The following is a 14,851-nucleotide window of genomic DNA, read 5'->3' on the forward strand; positions in this document are numbered from 1 at the left end:
TGTGTCCACATGTCGCTGTCCTCACTGGCATTGTCTAACACAATAATGTTGCATTCGGTTGTCGTCATTAACTTGAACATGACATGTCGCATGTTACACATTAGCCAGCCGTGGTGCAGTGCGGACAAGAACTTGGAAAGCGGGGGCAAGCAGACTGCAGTTCAGCTGTTATAGCTAATGTTGTTCAAATCTCGTGCAACAATTTTTCTATCTGTTTGTGAGACACGGCTGAATCTCACATATTAAAATGTTGTGGCGATGATGTTATCTCGAAAGGTATAAGTGTGTTCAAATGCCGCCAGAGATAAGGCCTGATACTCCTAATAGCGCTCTAATCGAACAATCTGCTGCTGGGAACAATACAAATACGACTGTGTTTTGGTCATGTAATAGAGCTGCGATTTTTTCGTCTATTGGCAGTAGCAGTAGCATAAGGCACAGCAACGCTGCGGCGGACAATAAAATCACACCGAAATGCAAGATGCAATATGGTTCTCCGGCGCTCCCTCTGCCCCTCTCCATTGCCCCGGTGGCGAGCATCATGTGTGGCTTCACGAGTATTAATATAATTTGTAAACAAATTAATAGTTTGGCCTAAAGACACTCTAATGCTGTGTTTTTGGATCTCTATTTCTGTGTGTGTTTTTTTCCGACTACCTCGCTGCAAAGCTTAGACAAATGTTGGACAAATTAAAAACAAATTAAACATCATTTGCGAAGTCCGCAAAATCGTCTGTTGTGAATGGAAATGCACTCGACTTTGTTGCAAATGTTTAAATTTATGAAAATCTCTGGTTTGAACTGATGTATGAGCAATCTCGGCCAATTTCATTATTTTTCATTCATCAGACGGCGCAAATTTTTGCCATAAATTTGCAGTAAAACATGGCTCTCCAAGCATGTGGAAATTTGAACAATGTTCAACAGACACTCTCGACCAGTAGTGGTCCTGAATGGACACACGACTTGACAACGACATCCAAATGCATCTGCACCCGGGTGTCGTATCTCAGGCTGTAACAAGCTTTCGGCCTGAAATTGAAAAAACAAGAAAAAAAATTAGAATCCCCTCTGAGGTGGGAGAGTAAGGGTACCACCATCACCACCACCACCACCACCAACAGCCAAGCGAACTCATATTGGAAAATACCAAAATCGTGACCAATTTGGTTTATTTACACGTAGCGTACATGAATCTTTAAAACTGTATTCGTTTGCCTCACTGTGTTTGTTTTTTTTTTTTTTTTTATTTTCCAAAGTTTATAGCCAAAGTATGGTCAGTTATAGTTTTAGCCGCTTCTGGTCTCGAGCGCAAATGGCAAGCCAAAATAAAGAAAACACTGGACTCTCTGTCATCAACAAAGAGCCAAAATGAGACAGAGCAACGACACCAACGAATGATTTTTCGAATTTGAGCAGCAGCGGTTAATTGAAATGGACATTTAAGCTTAAATTTTATTTTTCAAATTGTCTATAAAACACGAATGTGAACAGTTTAATGGTGGATTAAACGGTGTATTGTTAAGCATTTTTTCTCATTTCAAATTTAATTCAATTAAAATGTGGACATGACATCCAAATCAATTGGACAAGAAGACCGAGCAAACAGCATTATTATAAATTTTCCAAAATTAAGAATAATATATGAATTATGGTTGCCGTTATGCATCGAGTTGCAAGTTCGTACCATAAGAAATGGTTCGTTGTCATGTGTTAACCCTTTGAGGATGAAAAGCACACATATGTGCCGTTTTGTATTTTTGAAAATTTGTATTTAATCAATCGAAAATCAAAAATGGAATATAATAAATGTATCTCATGTTGTTGTTGTTTTTTTCATATAAGTTTTTTTCATTCCAAATAGCCAGTATTGCCGTTTTTGGTAGATTTCTACCAACATTGGCAGGTTTTTATTCTCTTGGTAGGCTGACCTCATATTTAGGTAGGTTTTGCCAACATGTAAATGGCAAGTCAGTTACTGAAAAAATTATTTCACTTCTTGTCGCCTCAGTGTATTCGATTATACTGCAGAATAGCCCATGGACGTCGAGGGCCCTTGAACTGTCTCACTGTTTCAAATTTCAGAGAAAAAGTTTTAATTTCTGAAACGATAATGTTTTACTATTGACTTTAACCGGTACGAGCGTCAAGGGATCACTTCCAAGTTTCGTAAATTATGGGTACGAAATGTGGCTTTTATGCCTTCAATCGAAAAATAGGGCTATATGGCACCAAAGATGTGCCATATAGCCCTAACAGTGAGTTGGACAGTAAATGCGCCTTTACAGTAGTGAAAAATAATAGGGACAATAGTCACTAAGAATACTATCCAAGTAAAAAAAGTAAGAAAATATGTATACATCAAAGAAACGCTGAACCAGAATATTCGTAAAACTGTTGATTTGAAAATAGTGATAAAAAATCTTATATATAACAAGTAAAAAGTTGTTAAGTTCGGCCGGGCCGAACTTTGGATACCCACCACCTCGGGTATATGTAAACCACCTTTCGTCAAAATCCGGTCAAAAATGTATCATAAGGTATAGCAGCTATATCGAAATATGATCCGATTTGGACCAAATTCTAGAAAGTACAATTCATTGTTCAATTGTGTATAACAAAATATTGATCTTTTTGGTAGCCATATCCAAATATACACCGATCTGAACCATATACAACACGGATGTCGAAAAGCCTAACAAAAGTCACTGTGTCAAATTTCAATGAAATTGGATTATAAATGCGCCTTTTATGAGGCCAACACTATAAATCGGGATATCGACATATGGACCGTTTTGAGCCAAGTTGTACCAAATTTCGGCTACATCGGACAATAAATGCGCCTTTTATGGGCCCAAAACCTTAAATCGAAAGATCGGTCTATATGGCAGCTATATCCAAATCTAGACCGATCTGAGCCTAATTGAATAAGGATATCGTGTGGCCCAACACAACTCACTGTCCCAAATTTTGGACAAATCGGACAATAAATGCGCGTTTTATAGGCCCAAAACCTTAAATAGAGAGATCGGTCTATATGGCAGCTATATCCAAATCTTGACCGATCTGAGCCAAATTGAAGAAGCATATCGTGTGGCTCAACACAACTCACTGTCCCAAATTTCAACAAAATCGGATAATAAATGCGCCCTTTATGGGCCTAAGACCCTAAATCGGATGATCGGTCTATATGGCAGCTATATCCAAATCTGAACCGATCTGAGCCAAACTGAAGAAGGATATCGTGTGGCTCAACACAACTCACTGTCCTAAATTTTGAACACATCGGACAATAAATGCGCGTTTTATGGGCGCAAAACCTTAAATCGAGAGATCGGTCTATATGGCAGCTATATCCAAATCAAGCCCGATCTGAGTCAAATTAAAGAAGGATATCGTGTGGCCTTACACAACTCACTCTCCCAAATTTCAGCAAAATCGGATAATAAATGTGGCTCTTATGGGACTAAGACCCTTAATTGGAGGATCGGTAGCTATAACCATATCTGGACCGATCTGGGACAAATTGACGAAGGATGTCGAAGGGCCTAACACAACTCACTGTCCCAAATTTCAGCAAAATCGGATAATAAATGTGGCTTTTATGGGCCTAAGACCCTAAATCGGAGGATGGGTCTATGTGGCAGCTATAAACAAATCTGAACCGAACTGAGCCAAATTGACAAAGGATGTCGAAGGGCCCAACACAACTCACTGTCTCAATTTTTAGTAAAATCGGATAATAAATGTGGTTTTTATAGGCCTAAAACCCTAAATCGGAGGATCGGTCTATATGGCAGCTATATCCAAATCTGGACCGATCTGGGCCAAATTGACGCAGGATGTCGAAGAGCCTAACACAACTCACTTTTTCAAATTTCAGCAAAATTGGATAATAAATGTAATCCGCCAAATCGGAGGATCGGTGTATATGGGAGCTATATCAAGATATAGTTCGATATATCATATTCAAACTTAACCTGCTTATTGACAAAAATAGAATCTGTGCAAATTTTCAGCGCAATGTCTCTATTTTTGAACACTGTAGGGTGATTTGAACAGACGGACGGACAGACGGACGGACATGTCTAGATCGTCTTAGATTTTTACGCTGATCAAAAATTTATATACTTTATAGGGTCGGAAAAGGATATTTCGATGTGTTGCAAACGGAATGACAAAATGAATATACCCCCTATCCTACGGTGGTGTTTATAAAAATAAACAAAATATATAAATAAACGGTATGTCCCTATTATTTTTTCTACCAGTGTATGTTCTCAATCAAATACGATTTGTATGCAGTCAAAAACTCTTATCGGTATAAAAGCGCCATATCAAGATACACGTGATCTTTCAACTGTAGGAGTTATTTCAACGTACAGATGGACAAACATGGCTAGATCAGGGACGTAGCCAGGGGAAGGGGTCGAGACGGATGGACGGACATGGCTAGATCGACTCAGAACGTCGGGACAATCCAGAATATGTATACTTTATGGGTCGCAGTTTAATATTTCGAGGTGTTACAAACGGAATGACTCGATTAGTACACCCCCCATCCTATGGTAGTGGTGATAAAAGTCTTGATAAATAGCCGATCATGAATTGAGAAATATGCATATTCTAATCATTTTATACATATGTTTCGATCAAAAGTGTATAGATATTTTTTCAACTTCTTCTTCCTCTTCTTCTTCTGCAACCCCCAATATAAACTTTGTTAAGGTCCTAGCGCTAGAAATCTACAATTATATGTCGTCGTTCTGACACTCGACGATGCTCTTTTGGTCGATGGGTTAGGAGTTTCTTTTTTTATAGTTTTATTGTCTTTGGGTGGCTGTCAGTGTCATTTAGTTGGTAATTTCCATTTCATGTGTCGTTTTTTCGCAATCTCGGCAAATGTTATTAGACACTTAACATGTGCTTGAATATTTCCAATGTTTGGCGTTTTTGCTGTGCAACTTTAATTTCAATTTCAATTTCATTTGACTTGTTACTTTTCACAAATTAAAAGAAGCAACGGCGACGTCTACAGGAACGTATGTAACAGCAAACAAAAAAATCGATTCCGAAAATCACAAAGCCTTAAACTCTAACAGCAACCCCGACTCCGTCTCACACATAGACACAGACACAGACAGATTGTTTGCCATACAGCCATGTTTGGTGATTTAGCACCATCAATTACACAGCTTTACATTTTTGTAATGCTTAAATGCGCTTAATCGTACCATCGCCATTAACATTGGTGTTCGCCATCAAATTAATTGCGGTGCAATGCGATTTTAAATTAACTGGTGTCGATGATGTCGCACACACACACACACACGCACACACGTTCTCAGATGAACATCTAGACGAGGGCATCGGCATCAATGCATCAGCGGCCTACGCTCGAATGGCGGGCGCATTAAACACAAACACCAGCACCAGCGAGCTTAATCTTGAAGTTAATACGCGTATTTCATGGTTGTTGCAGCGTTGGAGATGCTCGATGTTAAATTCGACGATGTCGGATGGGTGCAATGATTTTAAAGGCGGACGAGCGAAGCCTCCCACACACGCCATACAGGCCATACAGACAAGCGATCGTGCCGCCAGTCAGTGCAGGTAGTAAGAAAACAACCGAAATCAATCTTCGACAAGCAAAAGGACACCAGAAGGTAAATGCTTAAGGTAACGAATGGATGTGTTGCCAAGTATGACACTACATCGCTCCGCTTATCCTTGTCAGCTGTAAGCGCAAGTTGAGGAGGTCAATATGTATTTGTTGGACCTGTGAAAATTTAAGACGACCAAACACACGGAAAAGGTTTCGTAAAACACTGTAAACTGGGAGATTTGGCATTTGTATAGTGACTAAATACTTTATTTGAAACAGGTGAAAAATCTGACGTTTTGTAATAAAAAAACGCCCCTGCCCAACTTCGGGTTCCCACCATTACGGATAAAGGATACATTTTTTTCGATGAATGTGTCTTTTAAGGGCTTGAGACTCTAAAACGGTAGATTTGACTATTCGGCAGCTATACCTTATTATGATACGGTGTAAACTATATTCAGGAAGGAGGCATAGAATGTGTGTCGAATACAACTCACTATTTCAAATTTCAGCGAAACAGGTATAATTGCGTCTTTAATATGCGAAACACCGGCTATAGGGGGATAGGTCTACATGGAAGCGTTATCCAATTAGAGTCCGATCAAGACCATGTTCGACACGGGTTACAGTACAAGTCACTGTGCTTAGTTTAAGCCGAATCATGTAATCGGGTAAAAATGGTTGCAAGGTCTTGAAGAGGGAGATCGGTCTATAAAACGCTATTTTCAAATACGATCTGATGTGGACCCATACTCTTTACTGGTTGTATGCTTCGTTTTCAAACCACCTCAGGTGAAGAACAATGAATTGCATAGTACACAGAAAAATGTAACTCTAAGAAAAAACCAACTATCAAATTTGTAAGTTCTTGGCTGCTCGTTTCGCAACCGCAAGTGAACTCAATCAGTGCCGTGTATTATGGAGTGCCTCTTAGTACACAGTCTGCGTAGCCCACCCAATATTAGCGCATGCCTCCCTTTTCGCCCACCGCGGTCTCAGATCGCAAGCAATAGCGAAGTGGCATCTAACCCCTAACGGTTCGCGAGCCCAAGTGTTCACTGTATATAAGGTGTGCCCACTCGTCAAACCGACCTTCCGAGTCCCTGTGAATCGAAAAACTCATACAACCGTCAACCTTAAGACTCAAGCATAGCAAATAACAAGCAAAAGCGTTGTGGTGGCACACTTTGTGAAAATAACTTTGTTTCTTAATTTAAATATTTATCAAGTAACCTTAGAATAATTTTATTATTTCGCAAAAACAACTTTGTTTATTATTCTGAATATTTATCACATAGGCTTAGTATAATTTTGACAATGTACAAGAAATTCATTTCTGTATAATAAAGTTTAGTTTTGAATTAGTTTTTATTACGAACACATCTATCCATTCCACATTGGTGACCCCGAACGAAAAATATACAGATTTTATTTTTTTCAAGCATGGCTACTGAAAATGAAAGTAATGCATTGGAGGTATCCCGTGTAGCGGTTCGAGTTCCTCCGTTTTGGCGACAAAATCCGCGGCTATGGTTTATACAATTGGAGTCCCAGTTTGTTACATCAGGAATTTCTTCCGACGAAACGAAGTTCCATACGCTAGTTGGCTCCATGAAAAGCGGTATTTTGAACCATGTAAGCCATATTGTGGAAAATCCTCCAGCGGTCAACAAATACGAAGTCTTGAAGAAGGCATTGCTTGATGAATTTATGGAATCTGAGGAAAAACGCCTTCGACAACTTTTGGAAAATGTATGTATCGGTGACAAGAAACCTTCAGCATTACTAAGGGAAATGATGGAATTGTCCTGTGGAAAAGTGTCAAAAGAGTTATTGAAAACATTGTGGATCCAGCGCCTTCCATCAACAACAAGGGCCATACTGTCGGTAAGCGATGATGGAGTAGACAAGTTAGCAATCATGGCAGATAAAATCCATGACCAGTCTGATGCTTCTGGTGTAGTCAATGCTGTTTCAACTAAGGATGAAGACCGTTTGATGGTTTTGGAAAGGCAAGAAAGTGAACTTTTATCGAAAATTGATGCCTTTTCGTTCAGAGGTGGTCAACACGAAAAAAGGAATTCCACACATCGTTCACGAAGTAATTCACGCTCTCGTTCAACATCTTCTGTGTGTTGGTACCACTATAAATTTGGACGGAAAGCGACAAAATGCCGTTCGCCCTGCTCGTTCAATTCGACGGAAAACAATTAGGCACCTCATCTAAGGTGGCGGATGAGTGCGGCCGGCATATAAGTCGCCTTTTTATTCAAGATGCAGAATCAAATTTAAGATACCTTATAGATACCGGTGCCGACATATCTGTTTTACCTCGCAGAAACGATAAAAAAAACAAAACGTCAAATTCTTTTGTTTTGTATGCAGCGAACAACACGAAAATACGAACTTATGGAACAAGGGTTATTAATTGCAATATCGGTCTACGACGAAGATTTCTCTTGTCATTTATTGTAGCTGATGTAACACAGCCAATAATTGGATCAGATTTTTTGAAGCATTTTGGACTCCTGGTGGATATGAAAAACAATCAACTAATCGATTCAACAACAAAACTCAAAGTATCTGGATTTTGCTCACTTCAACCGACTTTATCGTTGAAGGTAATTCCTGATGGGCCAGGAGAATGTAATTCAATTGTTTCCGATTTCATTGATGTTACTACGCCCAGTATTAAGTTACCACCTGTTAGTCATCCAGTTATACATCATATTGATACAAATGGACCAGTAATTTCAGTGAAAGCACGACGACTATCTCCAGAAAAGTTAAAAATTGCGAAAGATGAATTCGACTATATGATGCAACTTGATATATGCAGACCATCAAGAAGTCCTTGGGCGAGTCCTCTTCATATGGTTCCAAAAGGTGATGGTATGTGGCGTCCGTGCGGAGATTATCGTGCCCTCAATAAGATAACCGTTCCCGATCGTTATCCGGTACCTCATATACACGACTTTGGTTATATGTTAGCTGGTAAGAAAGTATTTTCAAAAATCGATTTGGTCAAAGCGTACTTTCAGATTCCTGTAGCTGAAGAAGACATTCCAAAGACGGCTATAATTACACCTTTTGGTTTGTTCGAGTTTACACGGATGCCGTTTGGTCTCACGAACGCTGCTCAAACGTTCCAGCGTTTTATAAACGAAGTTCTAAGGGGACTAGATTTCTGTTTTGCTTATATTGATGATATACTCGTAGCGTCTGAAAACGAAGCAGAGCACGAGATACAGCTTCGGCAGATTTTTTCTCGTTTGCAATCACATGGCGTGACTGTAAATAGAGACAAATGCGAATTTGGCAAGGATTCCCTTATTTTCTTGGGATACTGCGTAACTCTAAGTGGTCTAGTGCCAAGTGCAGAACGGGTATTAGCCATTCAACAATACAATTTGCCAAAAACTGTCAACGAGTTAAGTCGATTCCTTGGAATGCTCAATTTTTATCGTCGGTTTATTCCGAAAGCAGCTCAAGCTCAGGCAATATTAAACTCCCTGAAGTCCGGCCAGAAAAAAAATGATAAAACACCAATTGAATGGACACCAGAATTGCGTAATTCATTTGAAGAATGTAAGAATCAACTAGCGAACTCTGCACTTTTGGCATATCCTGTTGAGTCTGCCGAAACATCTTTATGGGTGGATGCGTCCGATATCGGTATGGGAGCTGTTCTTCAACAACTCATTGATGGCGAATGGAAACCGCTTGGATTCTACTCAAAGAAGTTATCAGATAATCAGACTCGGTATAGCGCTTATGATCGCGAGCTTTTGGCGGCGTACTCTGGAGTTAAATATTTTCAACATTTTCTTGAGGGACGCCAATTCTGTATCTATACCGATCATAAACCATTAACATTTGCTTTCAATCAACGTCACGATAAGGCATCTCCACGCCAGCTTAGACACCTAGATTTTATTGGACAGCATACAGTGGATATTCGCCATGTACCTGGAAAAGAAAATATCACTGCAGATGCTCTATCACGACTTAATGCAATATCTTTACCATCTTCCCTGGACTTTTCGGAACTTTCCAAAGATCAAGAGAATGATGAAGAACTCAAACAACTACAATCAAATCCGCAATCATGAAATTTACTGCTAAAGTATTTCCAAATTTCTGACTCGAAAACGAAAGTTCTGTGTGATGTGTCAACTCGTAAAATAAGACCTTATATCACACCTCGTTTTCGAAAATGCGTCTTCGATATGATACACAACGTTTCTCATGCGGGCTCAAAAGCCACAGTTAAGATGATATCAACTAGGTTTGTATGGCCAAACATGAGGAAAGATATTTCCATTTGGACGAAAACTTGTCTTAGATGTCAACAAGCCAAGGTGGGACGTCATATAAAAAGTGCTATTGGCCAATTTCCAGTGCCGGATGATCGATTTAAAGTGGTCAGCATCGATATTGTTGGACCTCTTCCGCCATCGGAAGGGTATAGGTACTGTCTTACCTGTATCGATAGATTTACACGTTGGCCGGAGGCTATACCATTGCAAGACATAACAGCCGAATCTGTGGCTAAAGCATTTCTTAGTGGATGGATAGCAAGATTTGGAGTGCCTTCTCAGGTGGTGACAGACCAAGGGCGACAGTTCGAGTCGGAACTGTTTCGAGAATTTTCAAAGTTGCTTGGAATTCGTGTTACTCATACGACACCTTATCACCCCCAGTCAAATGGCCAAATCGAACGTTGGCATCGAACACTTAAGGCATATTTAATGTGTCACGTTGGTCCATGGTTTTGCCAATAATAATGTTGGGATTACGTTCATCAATCAATCATGATTTAACCGTATCGCCTGCTGCGTCAGTATATGGTATGGAGCTTACATTACCAGGTGAATTCTTAACTGAATCGAAATTTAGTAAATTGCGTTCTGATTGGGTTGCACAATTTAAAGCTGATATGAACAACGTCAAAGCAAAGAAGGTTAATCGTCATGGCGATTCAAATATTTATGAGCCAAATGCATTGAAAGAAGCAGAATTTGTATTCATCCGAAACGACGCTGTGCGAGCTTCATTACAACCTCCATACACAGGACCTTTTCCTGTTCTATCTAGAGGAGCAAAAACATTTGTAGTTGATGTTAATGGAAAACGGAAGACGATATCTGTTGATTACCTTAAGCCAGCCTTAATCTTGAAAGACGAAATGCCAACGAAATCCATATCACCTCAACCAGTACCAAATGATTCTCATTCACGAACTCTACGATCAGGAAAAACTGTGAGAATTAAAACTTAACGTTGTCACTGGGGGAGGAGTATTGTGGTGGCACACTTTGTGAAAATAACTTTGTTTCTTAATTTAAATATTTATCAAGTAACCTTAGAATAATTTTATTATTTCGCAAAAACAACTTTGTTTATTATTCTGAATATTTATCACATAGGCTTAGTATAATTTTGACAATGTACAAGAAATTCATTTCTGTATAATAAAGTTTAGTTTTGAATTAGTTTTTATTACGAACACATCTATCCATTCCACAGCGTGCTAATTTCGGCCTGGCCGATTCATATATACCCGTGGAGGCATGGATCGCATTTGTCGAGCTCTATGCGCGGTATCTCTTTTTAGGCAAACAGAGAATATTGAATAAGAACTTTTATGCTATTGGAGTTATATGAAGTTATATTCGGACCATAATTGAATGCTGAATATTATAGAAGTCATTGTGTAATATTTCAGTTCATTCGGAGAAGAATTGCGCCTTGTAGGGCTTCAAGAAGCAAAATCAGAAGATAGGTTTATATGGGAGCTGTATCAAGCTATTGAGCGATTGAGACCATATTAGATACATATGTTAAAGGCCATAAGAGAAGCCGTTGTACAAAATTTATGCCAAATAGGATGAGAATTGCGCCCTCTAGAGGCTCAAGAAGTCAAGATCCCAGATCGGCTTATATGGCAGCTATATCAGGTTAAGCACCGATTTGCGCCATACTTAGCATAGTTATTGGAAGTCAAAACAAAACACCATGTGCGAAATTTCAGCCAAATCGGATGTGAATTGCGCGCTTTATTGGCTCCAGAAGTCAAGATCAAAGATCGGTTTATATGACAGCTATACCAGATTATGAACCTATTTGTATCATAATTAACACAGTTGTTGGAAGTGACACCAAAACACTACGTGCAAAATAATAATAATAATATCGGGTGAGAATTGCGCCCTCTAGAGGTTCAAGAAATCAAGACCCAAGATCGGTATATGGCATATATATCAAAACATGGACCGATTTGACCCATTTACAACCCCAACCGACCTACACAAATAAAAAGTATCTGTGCAAAATTTCAAGCCACATTTATTATGCGATTTTGGTTAAATTTGGAACATTGAGTCGAGTTAGGCCATTTGATTTTCTTCTTCAATTTGGCCTCGTTCGGTCCAGATTTCTATATATCTGACGTGTAGACCGATCTTTCGATTTAAGCTCTTGGGCCTATAAAACGCGCATTTATTGTCCGATGTCGTCGAAATCGGGGACAGTGATTTATGTTAGGCCCCTCGACACCTTTCTGCATTTTGGCCCACATCGGTTCAGATTTGGATATAGCTGCCATATAGATCGACCTCTTGAGTTAAAGTCTTGGACTCATAAAAGTCGCATTTATTGTCCGATTTCACCAAAATTTGGGAAAGTGGCTTAGGTTAGGCCCCTCGACATCTTTCTGCAATATGGCACAGATCGGTCCAGATTCGGATACAGTTGCCATATAGAGCGATCTCTGAAACTAAAGTCCTGGGCCCATAAAAGCCTCATTTATTGTCCGATTTCGCCGAAATTTGGGACTGTGAGATGTATTAGGCTCTTCGACAATTTCTGCATTTTGGCCCAAATCGGTTCAGATTTGGATATAGCTGTCATATAGACCGATCTCTTGATTTAAGGTCTTGGGCCCATAAATGGCGCATTTGTTGTCCGATTTCAACGAAATGTGGGACAGTGAGTTGTGTTTGGCTCTTCGCCAATTTCTGCATTTTGGCCCAAATCGGTTCAGATTTGGATATAGCTGTCATATAGACCGATCTCTTGATTTAAGGTCTTGGGCCCATAAAAGGCGCATTGCTGAAATTTGGGATGTTGAGTTCTGTTGAGCCCTTTAACTTTCGTCTTTAATTTGGCTTAGATCGGTCCAGATTTGATTTAAGTCTTGGCCCCATAAAAGGCACATTTATATCGATTTAAGATTTGGGGCCTATAAAAGGCGCATTTGCTGTCCGATGTCGCCGAAATTTGGGACAGTGAATTGTGTTAGGCTCTTCGACAATTTTTTGTATTTTGGCCCAGATCTGTTCAGATTTGGATATAGCTGCCATATAGACCCACCTCTTGATTTATAGTCTTGGCCCCATTAAAGGCACATTTATAATCCGATTTCGCTGAAATTTGACTTTGTGACTTTTGTTAGGCTTTTCGACATCCTTGTCGTATATGGTTCAGATCGTTCTCGATAGCAAATTGAACAATGACTTAACTTCTTAGACCACGCAATGTCCGTATTGATTTGGTCCAAATCGGACCATATATCGATATAGCTGCTAAGAGGCCATAAATTATGCATCTTAACCGGACTATGATGAAATTACGGCTTACATATATATCCGAGGATCGGCCCGGCCGAACTTAACGCCTTTTACTTGTTTTCACCGCAGAGGTTAGCATATCCGCCAATGACGCTGAACGCCTGAGTTCGAATCCTGGAGAGTCCATCAGAAAAAAAGGAGGCCCCTTATCATTGAGCTTAAACTTGAATCGGACTGCATTCATTGATATGTGAGAAGTTTGCCCCTGTTCCTTAGTGGAATGTTCATGGGCAAAATTAGCAATTTGCATTGCATTTTACTTGTTTTTATAATTAATTGAGAGAACCTTGCCGCCGATCAGCTTTAACGACAAGTTACCTCTGGGTGCTGGGGTCGGTGGCAAAGGATCTAAACCAATTCACTTCTGCGAATTTTGTAAATCGGTTCCAAAATGGGCCTATTATGAGTTGAAGGAGTCAAATTTAAGCAAATTGTTTAAAGTTTTAGGAAGAAAAATGGTTTAATCATATACAATTCTATCCGTTCCATTACTCTGGTCTAGTATGTACTTTGAATATAAGCATTTCGTTGCTTATATCTCTCTGTGTGATGTACATACTATCAATATTTGATATTTTAGTAACCCACGCACAGTTTATCAAAAAATAGTATGTTAAAAGGATCGGATGCTTTAATAAACTTAAACCTTTGATCGGTCAACACTCTTCTGGGTGGATAGGCAATCAGTTATTTATTGAGAAGACAATGTTGTAGCCATGTGTCATAAAATATCCCCATAATCTTAATAGACTTGGGCAGAAGATCTTCGATGTCCTCTCATCACGTGGTGAGTTTTATCCAAATACTTATTGCGAAGAAAAATAGTCTCAAATAAAATGCAAATCTTCGGATTAAAAGATAACAAAAGGCCAACAAAAAATGGTAGGCAAGCACAAAAGGCCTTGTGACCACTTCCATCCCCCCCCCCCCCCCCCCAACTCTATCCTCTATACTTTCAGTTGCGAAATGGAAGACAATTGAAATATTTATTCCGGCATTATTATTGCTGCAAGTTGGGTTGCGCTTGTGACCACCTCAATGTTTTATCACATTATCATATTTTTGTCGATGTCTGATGTCGATGATGACGACGTGAGGTGGCGAGCTGGCGAGCTATGGCCGTAGAATGGGTCGAAGCTCTACTCGCCGCCACAATGAACTGTATCGTCCTCTATCTCTGAAACAAAAAAAAAGATTTGTTAGCTGCAGTCTTTGGTTTCTCTTCTTGTTGCATGGTGCAATTGTGATGCGATTTTATTTCTACTTTTCGTTGCCTATGGAGCTGATTGTTATCGCACTTGTTGCATAGTATTTTTTGGCCACACTTTCTTGTGGCAAAAACTAGCAAAAGCGGCGACCAACAACAACAGTCACAGTTACGGCCACAATAGTAAAAGAGCAGATGCGCTTAAGGTGATCCGGCGACAATTGTTGCCTATGCCCAAGTCTGCCCGTACTTCGTAGATTATTGTTTCCTTTTTTGTGTTTGGGGAAGTTGGGGAAGAAAATATTTTATTTGCATATTGCACTCAATGACTTTGCTGTAAAAGTGCGATAAAAAATAAATAGAATAACGAGTGGACTAAGACCGACCTCGTTATACTGTACTTAAAAA

General features: G+C 39.5%; 1 protein-coding gene across 1 annotated transcript; it reads left to right on the forward strand.

Moving 5' to 3' along the window:
• Positions 1 to 10,391: 10,391 nt before the first annotated feature.
• LOC131997802 (uncharacterized) lies at positions 10,392 to 10,886 on the forward strand. Its single transcript, XM_059369453.1, has one exon. It carries the CDS (start codon positions 10,392 to 10,394, stop codon positions 10,884 to 10,886), a length of 495 nt encoding a protein of 164 aa, XP_059225436.1.
• The last annotated feature ends 3,965 nt before the right edge of the window (positions 10,887 to 14,851 follow it).

Source organism: Stomoxys calcitrans, chromosome 1, assembly GCF_963082655.1.
Source record: "Stomoxys calcitrans chromosome 1, idStoCalc2.1, whole genome shotgun sequence".
NCBI classification, from domain to species: Eukaryota; Metazoa; Arthropoda; class Insecta; order Diptera; family Muscidae; genus Stomoxys; species Stomoxys calcitrans.